This window comes from Ostrea edulis, chromosome 8 (assembly GCF_947568905.1).
Source record: "Ostrea edulis chromosome 8, xbOstEdul1.1, whole genome shotgun sequence".
In the NCBI taxonomy this organism is placed as follows: domain Eukaryota; kingdom Metazoa; phylum Mollusca; class Bivalvia; order Ostreida; family Ostreidae; genus Ostrea; species Ostrea edulis.
The window spans coordinates 45,256,643-45,276,324 of record NC_079171.1 but is presented as its reverse complement, the minus strand read 5'-3'; the positions used below and the strand labels follow the sequence as shown (position 1 = coordinate 45,276,324).

Genomic DNA, 19,682 nt, shown 5'->3' with positions numbered 1-19,682 from the left:
TGTCCATGAGGAGAATAGTTTATGAGATCCAGCTGATGGATAAACATGCAAGAAATTGAATCTTAGTTTTAACGTTTTCTTAAATTGTAATGACATTACACTATTTGAGCAAGAGCTTGTTATTGGTATAGTCAGTTTTGAAATCGAGGTAAGCTACTGACAAACAAGTTGATGGTACAGGGATTTCAACAGTCTCGATTGAAGTCAGCATTTCGCAAATTCTATGGTCGTTATAACGATCTAGTTCGTCAATACAACCTCGCATTGGGTCAAATGCTGTCTGACGTGTTTCATACCGATTGTTAAGCCGTTCTTGGCACACTGATTTTGACTGTGGATAACTCCATTTATCTGATCAGGATAGAGGGCTCACGGCAGGTGTGACCGGTCAACAGGGGATGCTTACTCCTCCTAAACACCTGATCCCACCTCTGGTGTGTCCAGGGGTTCGTGTTTGCCCAACTATTTATTTTGTATTGCTTGTAGGAGTTATGAGATTGATCACTGTTCGTGATCTTCACCTTGCATGTGATAGTGGCATATTAAGTCAAAGTGTCGTACATGCATTGGTAGCATATGGAAATTTCTTTCAGGTGTGTAGAAAAACATTGGTATTGTATATATTGTCTATGATAAATTACATTAATCACAAATATTTGATGCTTTACCCAAGCACTGTCATGAGCATGTTGTATAATGTATTTCTAAAGACAGAAACGGCAATCTTTAGCATTTTTGTGGCAGATTCTGCCACATGCCCCCTGGAGGCCTTGCTATATGGGTTAGGGTATTGTTATGGGTATATATAGTTAGGGGACCTTCGTCCGACCTCGGAGGGTTTTTTTTTTCGATTTTCTACCCCCACCCCCGCCCCGGGGGTAGGGCTTTTTAGTTAAAATATAGCCATTTTCAGCCCTCTGAAAAACATATTAGTTGTTATTATTTTTCAATCCAATTTGGTACATGGGGAGACTTCGAGGTCGGCTATCGGACCATGGTCTTGGTTTTCGGCAATTTCCTCTCCCGGACCGGACATGATCCGGACAAAATCGGAAAAACATTGTGGCAGAATCTGTCACACGCCCCGTGGAGGCCTTTAACGAGGGCGTTGAGTATTATTATGGGTATGTATCATAAGGGGAGCCTATTCCCACCTTGGAGAGGGGGTTTCGGATTATATGCCCCCACCCTATCCGGAGAAGAGTCCGGGAAATCCGGAAACCGAGGAAAATCTCACTTATTGGGTCAGAAAACGCTTAATACTTATCCTATCAGAAATATAATTAGATATTCCTGTTCGTCTCGTTGAGACGAAGAAAATGATATAAAGAACATTGAGATAGGGCAATAAATAAAAAATAATATGGGCGATGAGGTAAATTTGGCCACGCCGATGGAAATACAGAAAAATGCACAGTTTTTCGGATGTGAAATCTTTATTTATTACTCTATCTTAAAGTATCTTATATCATCTTCTTCGTCTCAGTGCGACGAAGAGAATGATATCAACTTCATATAGCTAGGTCTATGTATAAGAAAACTACAACCCCAAAACTTGTATTTTTCACTCGTCGAAAAAACTGTAAGTCCAAATCCACAAGTTTTTGGGGGTAAAATTTTTATTTATCACCTTAGCTATTATTTGATTATATATTCTTTCTTGTCTTCGTTGAGACGAATACAATGATATAAGATATGATGGGATAGGACCATTAATAAAGATTTTGTCCCCCAAAAGCTATGCATTTTCTATATGATTCATTGTGCATGGCAGAATCTGCCACAATTTTTTTTCCTTTATTTATTGTAGTACATCAGAGTTCTTTATATCAATTTGTTCGTCTCAAAAAGACCCCAAATAATATGCAATTAGATTTGGGGTATCTTGAAAAATATTAATTTTAGGTGGCCATAATTGATTTTGGACTTTAGCGTCCGAGACATATATATAAGCCAAATAGGAAAAACTTTCATTTATCAAGCTATCTCAAAGTTCTTTATATCATTCTTTTCGTCCTAAGTGGCAGATTCTGCCACGCACGATGAATTACATAGGGAATACATAGCTTTTGGGGGACAAAATATTTATTAATGGTCCTATCCTATAGTGTCTTATATCATGTTGTTCGTCTTAACGAGACGAGAAAGAATATGTAATCAAATAATTGCTAGGTTGATATATAAAGATTTTACACCCCAAAATCTTTGTTATTTGGACGAGTTTTTCCGCGGAGGAAAACATACCAATTTCTGGACTGTGGTTTTCTTATACATAGACCTAGCTAAACAAAGTTGATATCATTCTCTTTGTCTCATTGAGACGAAAAAGAGGATATAAGGTACTTTACTATTGAGTAGTTAATAAAAATTTCACATACGAAAAACTGTGTATTTCCTATATAATTCATTGTGCGTGGCAGAATTTGCCACAATTTTTTTTTCTTTATTCATTGTAGTACATCAGAGTTCTTTATATCAATTTGTTCGTCTCAAAAAGGCCCTAAAGAATATGCAATTAGATTTGGGGTATCTTGAACAATATTAATTTTAGGTGGCCATAATTGATTTTGGACTTTAGCATCGAGACATATATATAAGCCAAATAGGAAAAACTTTCATTTATCAAGCTATCTCAAAGTTCTTTATATCATTCTTTTCGTCTCAACGAGACGAACAAAATGATATAAGGAACTTTGAGATAGGACCATAAAAAAAAAAATGTCCCAAGTGATAGATTCAGCCACGCACAATGAATTACATAGGAAATACATAGCTTTTGGGGGACAACATATTTATTAATTGTCCTATCCTATAGTGTCTTATATCATGTTGTTCGTCTTAACGAGACGAGAAAGAATATGTAATCTAATAATTGCTAGGTTGATATATAAAGATTTTTCCCCAATAACTTGAATGTCCTCTGCACCAGTATGCTGGTGTGGGGGACTTCTTTTTTATTAATAGTCCTATCCTATGGTGTCTCATATCATGTTGTTCGTCTTAACGAGACGAGAAAAAATATGAAATCAAATAATGGCTAGGTTGATATATAAAGATTTTTTTCCCCCAATAACTTGAATGTCCTCCGCACCAGTATGCTGGTGTGGGGGACTTTTTATTTTTTTTTTATTAATGGTCCTATCCTATGGTGTCTCATATTATGTTGTTCGCCTTAACGAGACGAGAAAGAATATGTAATCAAATAATTGCTAGGGTGATAAATAAAAAATTTATCCCCCCCCCTAACAAAGCCTTGTGAATTTGGACTTTGAGTTTTTTCGACGAAGCAAAAGTACATTTTTTTTTACTCTGGTTTTCTTATACAAGGACCTATCTAGATAAAGTTGATATCATTCTCTTCGTCTCATTCAGACATAAAAGATGACATAAGGTATTTGAAGATGGGGGTTAATAAAAAAAAAGTTCACACCTGAAAAAAAAATGCATTTCCATGGTTTTATCAGACAGAACAAATGAAATAATGTCTTTTATGATATTCTTTATTACCCAGAGAGCCCTGGAAATGGAATGTTTGTTATTGTCCATGCATAAGACTAAAATATATTTTAAATGAAGCATAATATTTTATATGCAAGGTGAAGATAACGAACATTGATCAATCTAATTTGATATATAATATTATAAGAAGCATCAGCTTGTGATACATGTTTTCACCTGTCTACCAGGTGTCTAAACATGTATCACAACCCAGGCTGGGGACGTGGACCCTGCTTCTATCAGCCCACCTAGAATCTAAAACAAACATTAATGTGTTCTTGTAAAGCTACAAACGACTACAAATTAAACAAACTACACAGCAAAGGAGTATAACAATGACATAAAATAATCACATCGATATATATAGAAAACCTATATACTTACGACTGCAGCCAATCTAGTTTCTCCCCGTCTTCTGAACGGCAGACCCCATAATCAAAGAATAGCTCGGTTACAGGCGGTATGTCTGTCCGGGCTACCAGGAAAAGATGGGGTTTATCGTTCAGAACACGGATCTGCGTTTGTAGATTCGGTGATTTTGCGGAGTGATTAATTAGCCTGCCAGAGGTTGTTTTCTTCTTTGGGTGGCATGGGCAGGGAAGCTTGGCAGCATCAACGCACAGTCGTTTGTTGCTGTGGCGGTAAAAATAAAAATAATTCCCCGCGGGGGCCCCTTCATTGTATGAATTTAACCGCTTTCCCCCCTCCTTGTGGCTAATGATTTCCCCGTGATAATCGCAAACAATCTGTCCCTTAAAGATTTTTCGAGATCCTGTAGTCAAACACTTACCCTTTACCTCATCCTGGGTTATCACCACATTAGGCCACTCCTGTGACTCGATTAACGCTGCCAAATCTTCATCCTTCATTCCACCTTTTCGTACTGTCTCCTCCTTGATAAGGACATCCAAATGACGCCGCAAAATGTCTATCTGTAGTTTCTTTCCCCTAGAAACTATAGATGGTACCTGTATGTCCTTATCTGATAGATCATTGACGCTCTCTGGTACCTTACCTTTTCTATGCATCTTCCTCAAAACGTAGTGGGCTGATTCCCTGTGGATCATATCATCTTGCTTGTATCTTAACGACCTGGCGACCTTATCTCTGTTTTCCTTCCTTATTCCAAATTTCAGTAATTGCTGTGCAGCAGGAATTTTTGCGTCAACAAAAGACCCATATTTTTCTACCAGGGCATCCTTTACCCTTGTCCTACCTACTGATGGCGGTGACTTCGGCGTTTTAGGCATTGTGCTGTACTTACCTGCTTTCTTTGGTGTACTCACCGTCTCCTCTGGCGCCAGCTGTGTAGCTTCATTCCTATCATCATTAGCCGCATCATTCTCAGCATCATCCCTGACAACAGTCTCAACAGCATCCACAACAGCAGTTGCAACACCACTCGTTACATCATTGGCGATATTCATATTTTCCATGTACGCATTGCTCATATTTCTCATACCTTCTACGGCTTGGACGACTGTGAAATGGTCTTTGTATTTGTAGACCTTGTCCCGTGTCTCCGTAAAGTGGCAGAGATAATCTGCGACATCTTTCTGCACATGGTTGGGAAGACCCTGAGCAAAAGTCTCAAGGGACTTTCTCGCATCGCTGATGGTGATAGTGGATGTCATCTGGAGACGATGTTGGGCATCTGCAAGTCCTTGCGCCACTCTGACGAATGCTTCCCCGTCGTACTGCAATAAAAAAAAATTGGGGGTTGTTGTGCAGGTACGCAGCACAATTTCTTCCCGGACATGTTTAATGTAATTGGTGATGAAACTTACCATCTCGGCATCAAAAATTATCCTCGTAATGAACTGCATGGAGGTTTTATGTTTGTGAATCGGGATCACAAACCACTTACCCTTTTCCGTGGTGATGGTGCATTCTGGTAAGCGAAGAGCGTTTAAGTAGCTCTCCATCTCTCAGTTCTGGATCACACTTTGCCTTTGTCCATGACGAAGGCAAACCTCTGCTGCTATGTAGCGGTTGAAAACCGCTACGATGTCGCGGTTGATCTTAATCTTCTTCGTCGTTAGCTCCCTCATCTTCGCCTTAGCATACTTACCGATGGCGTTTGCTACAGCGTTCAGTTGTTCTGGTGTCGGAGGCGGGACTGCCATCACACACTTCTTTCTGTAGGATTCATGGGCGTCTTTCTGGAGAACTCCCATGTTCTTGCAAAACCGGAGCAGGTGCTCCAGTCTTACATATTCTTCGTGGTCCTCCGTAATCATGTCGGTGTTGTTGAGAAAATGCTCAAGGGATTTGCAGAAGGATTTATGGTAATTGGTGGTTGTTTGAGCATCAACTTTGTTATCCCTTAAATAATCGTAAAATGCTCCGACCTTTTCATCATTTTTGTGTTAAAAGTGATGCTCTTTCCCCCCCCCCCCCCCCCCCCCCCATTCTCCACATCATCCTCTGCAAATTTTTCAGATGTTTGTCTCTGTTTACCTTGACCATTTTCTTATAAGTACGAAGTGCGTCATCGAACTCTCTCCAAGTGCGTCATCGAACTTTCTCCAAGTGCGTCATCGAACTCTCTCCATATAGGCAACTCCGTGTATGCTTACGGGATACCGTAAAATCCAACTTTCTGGAGAGCGCTCTTTATACCTTTCGTGAAGCGGATACCTTTTCCTGCCTTTCTGCCATATCCTTTGGAATCAGGCGATCTGGGGGTGGCTGCTGTCCTGGGAGAATATTCCAATATGTCAGCAGTGGCAGGGTGCTCGTTGTGATCCTCCTCCTCATCTGACGAAAATAGGCAACGCTGTGTTGCCTGTCTAATGGGCCTAACTGCAGGCCTGGGGCTAGCCTTTGTGGCCTTGGCAGCCTCTCTTTCCTTACCTGCAACAATATACTCACGCCTATAAACGACAGCCTCCTCCTCTTCTTCCTCTATGCCAGCGTTCTCTGCAGGCCTATGATTAATGTGGTTGTCCTCTTGTTCCTTCTCCTGGTCCTCTAAACTTACTCTTCTTAGTAGGTTGATACCATCTGCAAGAAAGTAGAATGTAACTTACTTATACTTGGCTCTCGCTATAATTTCAATGTACATACAAAATATTATCATATTGTTACATTTATTTCAGATTTAGAGCTAATGATACCCTACGGAAGGGTCTTCCTTGTTATCATTTATTACGTCCTAGAACAAAACATACTTTATTGGCATACATAAATTGTCGTGTAACATACTACAATAAACATGTCGGTCGGCTCAATTTCCTGTATATCCATTTCCTCCTCCGTGTCGCGATGATATGCACTTCCGGTGGCTTTAAATGAGAAATCCTTGAATAACCTCCCAGTCACGTTCACTGTGGAAGGCTTTACTTCCGGAGCCATCATTTCCGCTGCCCTTGGTACGGCAGAATGGCCGAAGTAGGAGAGAATCCCCATAACCTCGTCGTTGCTGTACATCCTATTCTGGAAGTGCCCCGGGTTAAAGAAGAGTCTGGCTCCGAACTCTTCATGGGCCTCCCTAATTTTATCCACGGACTTTTTGAACAAGTTGTTCCTTTCTGTGCTATCATTGGGTCCTTTCCTACAAACCGACATGTGTCTTCTCAAAGCATCCTTTCTATTGCTAGCGTAGCTGGAATAAGAGAAGAAATGCATTAATACAAACAAGCACAATACAATATCTTTACTTCAAATCGCTCGTCGTCAATACAAATAAAACTTACCTTTTTATCTTATGCATTTTACATTTTTGTTTTTACTATGTGTTTTTCTGTGATATTGTCTTGTATTTATATTGTATATTAAATAAATAAACTGAAAATAAACTTTAAAAATGCTTACTCAAAACAATATATGCATGTAAATAACACGCCTCCTCTCTTCTCCTTGGTTTCCGGGGAAGTCTGCACATTTTTCCTGGACACTGGTTCCGGGGTTTTTTTCATTTTCCTCGGAGTGGGGGCCGCTCTTGTTGGTCTGGCTGTCGGTTTCTCCGTTTCCATGTCCGTCCTTAGTCTCCGTTTGAGTGGTGAGGATGTATGAACATCCACAACAATCCTTCTGGGCCTCCCAGTGGTAGATTTCTCCACCTCGGAAACACGGCCTGAAATAAAATTCGTTACCTGTCCCATCCGGTCGGCAGTGAGATGATCTAACTTCTGAAGTATCGAGTACTTACTTACCAGGTAAGCTGCCAGTTCGTCGTTTTCATCATCCGGAATATTAAAACCTTGAAATTCTTCCGGAATGGCAAGGTTGACAATGGCGCCAACCCTTGGCAACGTCTGCGTTGTCTGCATATGGTCTATAAACTCACTTACCTCCGCAGAATTTTCCATACAATACCTAATCCATTTGTTTGATGATCTTCCGCTTGTAGATGCCATACTAATTGTACTTTCAATATTTAACTTTTATAAGCAAGTTATATAAGAATATTTTATATAGATATATATATATAACTAATATATCAATTTAAAATATCAATTATATATATATACAAGGGGAGATAATCAGGAAACTTTTAAATAGATGTCGAAAATACCACTAATTACCTTAAAAGCAATTACAAATAATTCAATTACCAGCGTTCGGTGCTTAAGGAACAAAAACTTATATTAACTTATTAGCTCTTCTGAGCCGAAGGCTCAAAGAGCTAATGCTATGGCCATTTGTGCGGTGTGCGTAAACTTTTTAGAAAAAGGGCTATAACTCAAGAACCCCTTGGCCAATTTTTTTCAAATTTGTTACAGGGTATCATTGGCCCAAGGGCTTTCATACATACTAAATAGGGGGATGTGACCCTTTAACAAGGGGAGATAATCAGGAAAATACAAACAAAAGTAGTGGTTGCTAAAAAATCTTCTTCTCAAGAACCACAGGGCAGATTATCACCAAACTTACACATAAGGATGAGGATATGTTGTAGATTAAAAATTGTTCAAGGCATTACCCTGGGGCAAAGGGCGTGGTCTCAAGGTCACTTCAAAGTTGACCTAAATTTAAAAAAAAATTAAATTTCTTAAATCTTAGATATTTTAGTCATTATAAGGACTAGGATCATCAAATTTTGACAGTTGATGCATCTTAGGACCTTGTGTCAAGTTGTCTCAAAAGTAGGTCACAGTGACCTACTTTTTGAATTTTGCAGGTATTTATTTTAAAATTAATTTTGATGCATATCTTGGACACTTTGAAGCCTATGATCATCAAAACTTGTCAGTTGGTGGATCATGGGACCTTGAAATGCGTCAACTGAAAAATAGGTCACCGTGACCTACTTTCTGAATTTTATGGCTTATCATTTATAGATATATTTTAAGTTGTTATTTCAAATACTGAGAGGTTTAGAATCATCAAATCTTGTAAGTTGATGCATCTTGAGGCCTTGAAACATATTTATGAAAAAGTAGGTCACAGTGACCTACTTTTTTGAATTTTGCAGATATTCAAATTTCACATTTTCAATTTTAGATGCATATTTTGGGCACTGTAAAACCTAGGATCATCAAACGTTGTCAGTTGATGCGTCTTCAGTCTTCGGTTTGTGTCGACCAAAAAGTAGGTCACTGTGACCTACTTTTGGTATTTGACAGCTAAATTACTATATTTCAGACACTATTTGACCTACAATCATCAAACTTTGTCAGTTGATGCATCTTGAGTCTTCGGAGTGTATCGACCAAAAAGTAGGTCACTGTGACCTACTTTTGACATTTGACAGTTATATTTATATATTTCAGTCACTAATTGACCTACAATCATCAAACTTTGACAGTTGATGCATCTTGAGTCAACGGAGTGTGTCGACCAAAAAGTAGGTCACCTTGACCTACTTTTGGAATTTGACGGCTATATTTATATAATTCAGATACTATTTGACCTACAGTCATCAAACTTTGTCAGTTGTTGGGTCTTGCATGTTTGAAGGGTGTTGACGAAAAAGTAGGTCACCTTGACCTACTTTTGGAATTTGACGGCTATATTTATATATTTCAGATACTATTTGACCTACAGTCATCAAACTTTGTCAGTTGATGGGTCTTGCATGTTCGGAGTTCGCTGACCAAAAAGTAGGTCACCATGACCTACGATTGGAATTTGACAGCTATATTTCAATATTAAAATACTAATTGGCTTAAAATCATCAAACTTTGTCAGTTGATATTTCTTGGGTTCTCAAAATGTGTAAACCAAAAAGTAGGTCACATTGACTTACTTTTTTTGAATTCTTAGGATTTAACTAAAGATTTAGAATACTAAGAGGCTAAGAATAGAAATGGTGGGGTTGTACAATTTATCAGAAGAGCGATTCTAGGCCCTTGGGCCTCTTGTTAAAAAATACCACACAGTGGTCAATTTAGATTAACTTAATAAACTAAATAACAGATGTATCAGTATTAATATCCCAAAGAGAGAAGTATAATAACCAATTCAATCAATTCAAAATACCGCAAAGTTGTCAATATATCTCTGGTAATGGATTCCGCTTGAAGGTTAATCTCAGCAAAGTTGCAATATTGCAATAGTAGTTCTCCAGTCAAAATGTAACTGTCAACTGATGAATGTCCAGTATAGTCACAGTCTTATACTTTCACAGTGAATCAAATAATTACCGTCTCAAAAACCGATTGGCAGGCAAGGGAGTACTACTCGGAGTGAAACTAACGGTTCATTAAATAATTTCAGAGACAGGTATGGAGGTCCTATTAAATCTACACCTATTCCATGAGACTTATTTTTCATGCCCTGTCCAGATATATGTCTTACGGACAATTATAACATGAATTTCAGGTTTAATTTTCCTTCATTATCAACTTATGTTTTCTAAATTCCCAAAAATGGCTAAGTTCAAATCATACAGGGTTTGGAGATAAAATATGCATTATGCATCATAGAATATTGTGCCTTACATATTCTTTTTCGTCTTGATGAGGCAAAAAAAAATGGTATAAAGAACATTAAGATATGATAATAAATAAAGAAATCAGCCCCTAATAGCATTATAGTGATTTATGGAAAATGGCTAAGTTTAAATCACATGGGTTTTCGACATAAAATATGCATTATTCATCCTAGAATATTGTGCCTTACATATTCTTTTTCGTCTTGATGAGGCGAAAGCAATGGTATAAAGAACATTGAGATATGTTAATAAATAAAGAAATCAGCCCCTAATAGCATTACAGTGATTTATCGAAAATGGCTAAAGTTAAATCACACAGGTTTGTGACAGAAAATATTCATTATTCATCCTAGAATATTGTGCCTTAAATATTCTTTCTCGTCTTGATGAGGCGAAAAACATGGTATAAAGAACATTGAGATATGATAATAAATATAGAAATCAGCCCTTAATAGCATTACAGTCATTTATCAAAAAAGGTTAAGTTTAAATCACACAGGTTTGGGACAGAAAATATTCATTATTCATCCTAGAATATTGTGCCTTACATATTCTTTCTCGTCTTGATGAGGCGAAAAACATGGTATAAAGAACATTGAGATATGATAATAAATATAGAAATCAGCCCTTAATAGCATTACAGTCATTTATCAAAAAAGGTTAAGTTTAAATCACACAGGTTTGGGACAGAAAATATTCATTATTCATCCTAGAATATTGTGCCTTACATATTCTTTCTCGTCTTGATGAGGCGAAAAACATGGTATAAAGAACATCGAGATATGATAATAAATATAGAAATCAGCCCTTAATAGCATTACAGTCATTTATCAAAACAGGCTAAGTTTAAATCACACAGGTTTGGGACAGAAAATATTCATTCTTCATCCTAGAATATTGTGCCTTACATATTCTTTCTCGTCTTGATGAGGCGAAAAAAATGGTATAAAGAACATTGAGATATGATAATAAATAAAGAAATCAGCCCCTAAGTTCAAATTATAAAAGGTTTGGGGCATAATATTTTCATTACCCATCCTACATAGCTCAAGTAATAAAAATTTTGCCCATTGAAATACTTTACATTCCTATTGAGATTATGTCCCTTTTAGGAGGGTAGATAAGAAAGACATATTCATGTCCTAAAACTTTATTATTCAGGATATTTAAAAGATCTTTACATCATTTTTTTTCGTCTTGAGGAGACGAGAAGGAATATATAATCATATTTTATGTAACATGAATAATAATAAAAATTTTGACCTCAGATAACCTGATTTGGGACTTTATCAAGCTAGAATTATGAACTTGGTATCGCCTCATTGAGACGAAAAAGATGATACAAGGAACATTAAGGTGTGACAATAAATAAGGAAATCAGCCCCCAAAAGCATTTTTTATCACTTGCTGTAAAATGACTAAGTCCAATTTGAAAAGGTTTGGGGCATAAAATCCTACATTTAATTTAATTACATATTCTTTCTCGTCTTTTCGAGACGAAAAAGATGGTATAAAGCACCCTAAGATATGACGATAAATGAGGAAATTAGACCTCGGAATTTAAATGTTTTATCACCGCCGAGAAATTGGATGGTAAAGCGAGCTGTAATCGACGGCAGCTCCCCTCCTCGGCAGATTTTGTTTCTGATTTTGCTGCTGCCGAGAAAGCGAGCTGTAATCGACGGTCGCTCCCCTCCTCGGCAGATTATGTTTTTGATTTTGCTGCTGCCGAGAAAGCGAGCTGTCCTCGACGGCCGGGCCGCTCCGCTCCTCGGAAGATGTTTTTTATTTGCTGCTGCCGAGAAAGCGAGCTGTCGTCGACAGCCGCTCCCCTCCTCGTCTCGGCAGATGATGTTTTTGATTTTGCTGCTGCCGTGAAAGCGAGCTGTCGTCGACGGCCGCTCCGCTCCTCGGCAGATTATCACTCTTCACACGGCTTTAAGAATTATAAGGGTGACATGTATTATTGTTATTATCTATATAATCGAAAAATAAATTATTTTTTGTATATTTGTGGTTTATTAATCATATTGTGATATTTGTGGTCAGCGTCAGGTAATTTACAAGTAGATTTGTTTATTCCACGGCGCGTGCCATTGAGTATTACATGTAAATACATTGAACACTTTACATTTCCCAAGGTAGTATGGGGTGGGTTTTTTTTTTTAGGTAATTACTTTGGCTACGCAGTGTAATAATTATACCCTTCACCCAGGAGAATGTGTTACTCAATCTAAAGTTTTACTCAACCTCTACGCAGGTATCTGACATTAATTATCTGATTCAACTGTAATATATAATCAGTGACCACATTGAACTTTCATCAGTTATCTGAAAAACTTTGAATTTTGATTGCAATTAGAATTTATTTAGAATGGCAGCCTACAATAAATGGATATCATTTTGCACTGAGAATGCTGAAGACGTTAGCAATTATATACGACTAATGAAGACAAGAAAAATTCTGCCCACTGTTGGGAATATTGTAGACTTAACAATTCCAGAGGAATATAAAGATTTGGATATGACCGAGGAAGAAAATGATGATTTGGCGTCGTATCTCATAACAACATATAAGAGTTTACAAAGAATAGACAGTTTAAGCGCGGACAGGGTGGGACAAGTGGTACTATTCGTAGCAGAGCGTGTTAAGGAGTCCGAGAGAAAGGGAGCAGCACCCGAAAAAAGAAAGACCAGGACAGGGAAACGCAAAATGGACGACGAAAAGACACAAAGAAAAAAGAGAAAATTAGAGGAGACCGGATCCAAAGAATTCACCTGCACATACTGTTTTGCGTAAGCAAATATCTATATTTAAAATCTAATATTTAATATCTAAAGAAATTGGTAGTTTGTTTGTTTCCTTGCGTTCACACATTTGTAATATTATTTCTTCTTATTTCAGTTATACAACCAAACGACGTGACAGGATAAAGAGGTACATGGATAAATGCCCGGCGGGTCCGAAGGATGCAAAGGAAAGGGAGGCCCACACAAGAAGATCAATTGAGAGCTTAGTTCAAGCTCATGAGGACTTTAATTTTTTAAATCCATATCTTCATTAATAACTTATTCATATTCATAACTTATTCATAATCATAATTTCCATAATCAAGTTAAATAATACATTTTTGATGATAAAAGTGACTGCTTAATTGACTATACAAATGTAAAGAAATTTGTTAATTTGGTCGTTTCATTACATTCACACATATTTCCTTCTTATTTCAGAATTTGGACTCATAATCAGGATACAGAGACACACTGAAAAAGCTAGGACGAAGGATGCCAAGGAGAGGGCGATCATTGTGACCTTAATGAGGACTTTATTCATTTGAATCCATATCACCAATTAAAATTATTCTTTTTCATCATTTAATGTCCATAATAAAGTAATGTATTTTTGACTGTAAATATACTAGCACAAATAATAAAATTGACTGTTCAATTCACTATACAATTTTCATTTATCCCTCAATTCCATTCTGTTGGATACGATTATGTTGACCCCAGTACGAAGAAAAAAAATATGCAAAAACATTGCTTTAGGGTAAATACTAAGACAACTAGATAGTATTTGTTGCGACAATATCTCAAACGGGCTAAACCCAAATTGAATTACGGTTTTGGACAGAAAATATTCATTATGCATCCTAGAATATTGTGCCTTACATATTCTTTCTCGTCTTGATGAGGCGAAAACAATGGTATAAAGAACATTGGGATATAATAATAAATAAAGAAATCAGCGACTAATAGCGAGAAATTGGATGGGAAAGCGAGCTGTAATCGACGGCCGCTCCCCTCCTCGGCAGATTATGTTTTTGATTTTGCTGCTGCCGAGAAAGCGAGCTGTCGTCGACGGCCGCTCCGCTCCTCGGCAGATTATCACTCTTCACACGGCTTTAAGAATTATAAGGGTGAAATGTATTATTGTTATTATCTATATAATCGAAAAATAAATTATATTTTCTATATTTGTGGTTTATTAATCATATTGTGATATTTGTGGTCAGCGTCAGGTAATTTACAAGTAGATTTGTTTATTCCACGGCGCGTGCCATTGAGTATTACATGTAAATATATTGAACACTTTACATTTCCCAAGGTAGTATGGGGTGTTGTTTTTTTTTTAGGTAATTACTTTGGCTACGCAGTGTAATAATTATACCCTTCACCCAGGAGAATGTGTTACTCAATCTAAAGTTTTACTCAACCTCTACGCAGGTATCTGACATTAATTATCTGATTCAACTGTAATATATAATCAGTGACCACATTGAACTTTCATCAGTTATCTGAAAAACTTTGAATTTTGATTGCAATTAGAATTTAATTAGAATGGCAGCCTACAATAAATGGATATCATTTTGCACTGAGAATGCTGAAGACGTTAGCAATTATATACGACTAATGAAGACAAGAAAAATTCTGCCCACTGTTGGGAATATTGTAGACTTAACAATTCCAGAGGAATATAAAGATTTGGATATGACCGAGGAAGAAAATGATGATTTGGCGTCGTATCTCATAACAACATATAAGAGTTTACAAAGAATAGACAGTTTAAGCGCGGACAGGGTGGGACAAGTGGTACTATTCGTAGCAGAGCGTGTTAAGGAGTCCGAGAGAAAGGGAGCAGCACCCGAAAAAAGAAAGACCAGGACAGGGAAACGCAAAATGGACGACGAAAAGACACAAAGAAAAAAGAGAAAATTAGAGGAGACCGGATCCAAAGAATTCACCTGCACATACTGTTTTGCGTAAGCAAATATCTATATTTAAAATCTAATATTTAATATCTAAAGAAATTGGTAGTTTGTTTGTTTCCTTGCGTTCACACATTTGTAATATTATTTCTTCTTATTTCAGTTATACAACCAAACGACGTGACAGGATAAAGAGGTCCATGGATAAATGCCCGGCGGGTCCGAAGGATGCAAAGGAAAGGGAGGCCCACACAAGAAGATCAATTGAGAGCTTAGTTCAAGCTCATGAGGACTTTAATTTTTTAAATCCATATCTTCATTAATAACTTATTCATATTCATAACTTATTCATAATCATAATTTCCATAATCAAGTTAAATAATACATTTTTGATGATAAAAGTGACTGCTTAATTGACTATACAAATGTAAAGAAATTTGTTAATTTGGTCGTTTCATTACATTCACACATATTTCCTTCTTATTTCAGAATTTGGACTCATAATCAGGATACAGAGACACACTGAAAAAGCTAGGACGAAGGACGCCAAGGAGAGGGCGATCATTGTGACCTTAATGAGGACTTTATTCATTTGAATCCATATCACCAATTAAAATTATTCTTTTTCATCATTTAATGTCCATAATAAAGTAATGCATTTTTGACTGTAAATATACTAGCACAAATAATAAAATTGACTGTTCAATTCACTATACAATTTTCATTTATCCCTCAATTCCATTCTGTTGGATACGATTATGTTGACCCCAGTACGAAGAAAAAAAATATGCAAAAACATTGCTTTAGGGTAAATACTAAGACAACTAGATAGTATTTGTTGCGACAATATCTCAAACGGGCTAAACCCAAATTGAATTACGGTTTTGGACAGAAAATATTCATTATGCATCCTAGAATATTGTGCCTTACATATTCTTTCTCGTCTTGATGAGGCGAAAACAATGGTATAAAGAACATTGGGATATAATAATAAATAAAGAAATCAGCGACTAATAGCGAGAAATTGGATGGGAAAGCGAGCTGTAATCGACGGCCGCTCCCCTCCTCGGCAGATTATGTTTTTGATTTTGCTGCTGCCGAGAAAGCGAGCTGTCGTCGACGGCCGCTCCGCTCCTCGGCAGATTATCACTCTTCACACGGCTTTAAGAATTATAAGGGTGAAATGTATTATTGTTATTATCTATATAATTGAAAAATAAATTATATTTTCTATATTTGTGGTTTATTAATCATATTGTGATATTTGTGGTCAGCGTCAGGTAATTTACAAGTAGATTTGTTTATTCCACGGCGCGTGCCATTGAGTATTACATGTAAATATATTGAACATTTTACATTTCCCAAGGTAGTATGGGGTGTTTTTTTTTTTTTTAGGTAATTACTTTGGCTACGCAGTGTAATAATTATACCCTTCACCCAGGAGAATGTGTTACTCAATCTAAAGTTTTACTCAACCTCTACGCAGGTATCTGACATTCATTATCTGATACAACTGTAATATATATTCAGTGACCACATTCAACTTTCATCAGTTATCTGAAAAACTTTGAATTTTGATTGCAATTAGAATTTATTTAGAATGGCAGCCTACAATAAATGGATATCATTTTGCACTGAGAATGCTGAAGACGTTAGCAATTATATACGACCAATGAAGACAAGAAAAATTCTGCCCACTGTTGGGAATATTGTAGACTTAACAATTCCAGAGGAATATAAAGATTTGGATATGACCGAGGAAGAAAATGATGATTTGGCGTCGTATCTCATAACAACATATAAGAGTTTACAAAGAATAGACAGTTTAAGCGCGGACAGGGTGGGACAAGTGGTACTATTCGTAGCAGAGCGTGTTACGGAGGCCGAGAGACAGGGAGCAGCACCCGAAAAAAGAAAGACCAGGACAGGGAAACGCAAAATGGACGACGAAAAGACACAAAGAAAAAGAGTAAATTAGAGGAGACCGGATCCAAAGAATTCACCTGCACATACTGTTTTGCGTAAGTAAATATCTATATTTAATTAAAATCTAATATTTAATATCTAAAGAAATTGGTAGTTTGTTTGTTTCCTTGCGTTCACACATTTGTAATATTATTTCTTCTTATTTCAGCTATACAACCAAACGACGTGACAGGATAAAGAGGCACATGGATAAATGCCCGGCGGGTCCGAAGGATGTAAAGGAGAGGGAGGCCCACACAAGAAGATCAATTGAGAGCTTAGTTCAAGCTCATGAGGACTTTAATTTTTTAAATCCATATCTTCATTAATAACTTATTCATAATCATAATTTCCATAATCAAGTTAAATAATACATTTTTGATAATAAAAGTGACTGCTTAATTGACTATACAAAATGTAAAGAAATTTGTTCATTTGGTCGTTTCATTACATTCACACATATTTCCTTCTTATTTCAGAATTTGGACTCATAATCAGGATACAGAGACACACGCAAAAAGCTAGGACGAAGGATGCCAAGGAGAGGGCGATCATTGTGACCTTAATGAGGACTTTTATTATTTGAATCCACATCACCAATTAAAATTATTCTTTTTCATCATTTAATGTCCATAATAAAGTAATGCATTTTTGACTGTAAATATACTAGCACAAATAATAAAATTGACTGTTCAATTGACTATACAATTTTCATTTATCCCTCAATTCCATTGTGTTGGATACGATTATGTTGACCCCAGCACGAAGAAAAAAAATATGCAAAAACATTGCTTTAGGGTAAATACTAAGACAACTAGATAGTATTTGTTGCGACAATATCTCAAACGGGCTAAACCCAAATTGAATTACGGTTTTGGACAGAAAATATTCATTATGCATCATAGAATATTGTGCCTTACATATTCTTTCTCGTCTTGATGAGGCGAAAACAATGGTATAAAGAACATTGAGATATAATAATAAATAAAGAAATCAGCGACTAATAGCGAGAAATTGGATGGGAAAGCGAGCTGTAATCGACGGCCGCTCCCCTCCTCGGCAGATTATGTTTTTGATTTTGCTGCTGCCGAGAAAGCGAGCTGTCGTCGACGGCCGCTCCGCTCCTCGGCAGATTATCACTCTTCACACGGCTTTAAGAATTATAAGGGTGAAATGTATTATTGTTATTATCTATATAATCGAAAAATAAATTATATTTTCTATATTTGTGGTTTATTAATCATATTGTGATATTTGTGGTCAGGTAATTTACAAGTAGATTTGTTTATTCCACGGCGCGTGCCATTGAGTATTACATGTAAATATATTGAACACTTTACATTTCCCAAGGTAGTATGGGGTGGTTTTTTTTAGGTAATTACTTTGGCTAGGCAGTGTAATAATTATACCCTTCACCCAGGAGAATGTGTTACTCAATCTAAAGTTTTACTCAACCTCTACGCAGGTATCTGACATTCATTATCTGATACAACTGTAATATATATTCAGTGACCACATTCAACTTTCATCAGTTATCTGAAAAACTTTGAATTTTGATTGCAATTAGAATTGATTTAGAATGGCAGCCTACAATAAATGGATATCATTTTGCACTGAGAATGCTGAAGACGTTAGCAATTATATACGACTAATGAAGACAAGAAAAATTCTGCCCACTGTTGGGAATATTGTAGATTTAACAATTCCAGAGGAATATAAAGATTTGGATATGACCGAGGAAGAAAATGATGATTTGGCGTCGTATCTCATAACAACATATAAGAGTTTACAAAGAATAGACAGTTTAAGCGCGGACAGGGTGGGACAAGTGGTACTATTCGTAGCAGAGCGTGTTAAGGAGTCCGAGAGACAGGGAGCAGCACCCGAAAAAAGAAAGACCAGGACAGGGAAACGCAAAATGGACGAAGAAAAGACACAAAGAAAAAAGAGAAAATTAGAGGAGACCGGATCCAAAGAATTCACCTGCACATACTGTTTTGCGTAAGCAAATATCTATATTTAATTAAAATCTAATATTTAATATCTAAAGAAACTGGTAGTTTGTTTCCTTGCGTTCACACATTTGTAATATTATTTCTTCTTATTTCAGCTATACAACCAAACGACGTGACAGGATAAAGAGGCACATGGATAAATGCCCGGCGGGTCCGAAGGATGCAAAGGAGAGGGAGGCCCACACAAGAAGATCAATTGAGAGCTTAGTTCAAGCTCATGAGGACTTTAATTTTTTAAATCCATATCTTCATTAATAACGTATTCATAACTTATTCATAATCATAATTTCCATAATCAAGTTAAATAATACATTTTTGATAATAAAAGTGACTGCTTAATTGACTATACAAAATGTAAAGAAATTTGTTCATTTGGTCGTTTCATTACATTCACACATATTTCCTTCTTATTTCAGAATTTGGACTCATAATCAGGATACAGAGACACACTGAAAAAGCTAGGACGAAGGATGCCAAGGAGAGGGCGATCATTGTGACCTTAGTGATGACTTTAATCATTTGAATCCATATCACCAATTAAAATTATTCTTTTTCATCATTTAATGTCCATAATAAAGTAATGCATTTTTGACTGTAAATATACTAGCACAAAAA

At 36.7% G+C, this 19,682-nt stretch overlaps 2 protein-coding genes across 2 annotated transcripts; one reads left to right on the top strand and one right to left on the bottom strand.

Annotated features, from left to right (window-relative positions):
• Nucleotides 1-3,878: 3,878 nt before the first annotated feature.
• Nucleotides 3,879-5,738, bottom strand: LOC130049707 (uncharacterized). Its single transcript, XM_056147647.1, has 2 exons — nt 5,472-5,738; nt 3,879-5,195 (listed from the first exon to the last, which is right to left on the bottom strand). The coding sequence occupies exons 1-2, from the start codon at nt 5,736-5,738 to the stop codon at nt 3,879-3,881; spliced, it is 1,584 nt and encodes a 527-aa protein (XP_056003622.1).
• Nucleotides 5,739-18,673: 12,935 nt separating this feature from the next.
• On the top strand, nt 18,674-19,358 carry LOC125661369 (uncharacterized). The gene is made up of 2 exons (XM_048893361.2): nt 18,674-19,053; nt 19,163-19,358. Exons 1-2 carry the CDS (start codon nt 18,704-18,706, stop codon nt 19,320-19,322), a joined length of 510 nt encoding a protein of 169 aa, XP_048749318.2. The 5' UTR covers nt 18,674-18,703; the 3' UTR covers nt 19,323-19,358.
• The last annotated feature ends 324 nt before the right edge of the window (nt 19,359-19,682 follow it).

Bases quoted from the DNA above. Each gene is read 5' to 3' on its own strand.
- LOC130049707 (XM_056147647.1), bottom strand. From the start codon at position 5,738: ATGATTACGGAGGACCACGAAGAATATGTAAGACTGGAGCACCTGCTC. The intron at 5,196-5,471 runs GTTTGCCTTCGT...TTTTTATTGCAG, and splicing joins ACCGCTACATAGCAGCAGAG to TACGACGGGGAAGCATTCGT.
- LOC125661369 (XM_048893361.2), top strand. From the start codon at position 18,704: ATGAAGACAAGAAAAATTCTGCCCACTGTTGGGAATATTGTAGATTTA. The intron at 19,054-19,162 runs GTAAGCAAATAT...TTCTTATTTCAG, and splicing joins ACCTGCACATACTGTTTTGC to CTATACAACCAAACGACGTG.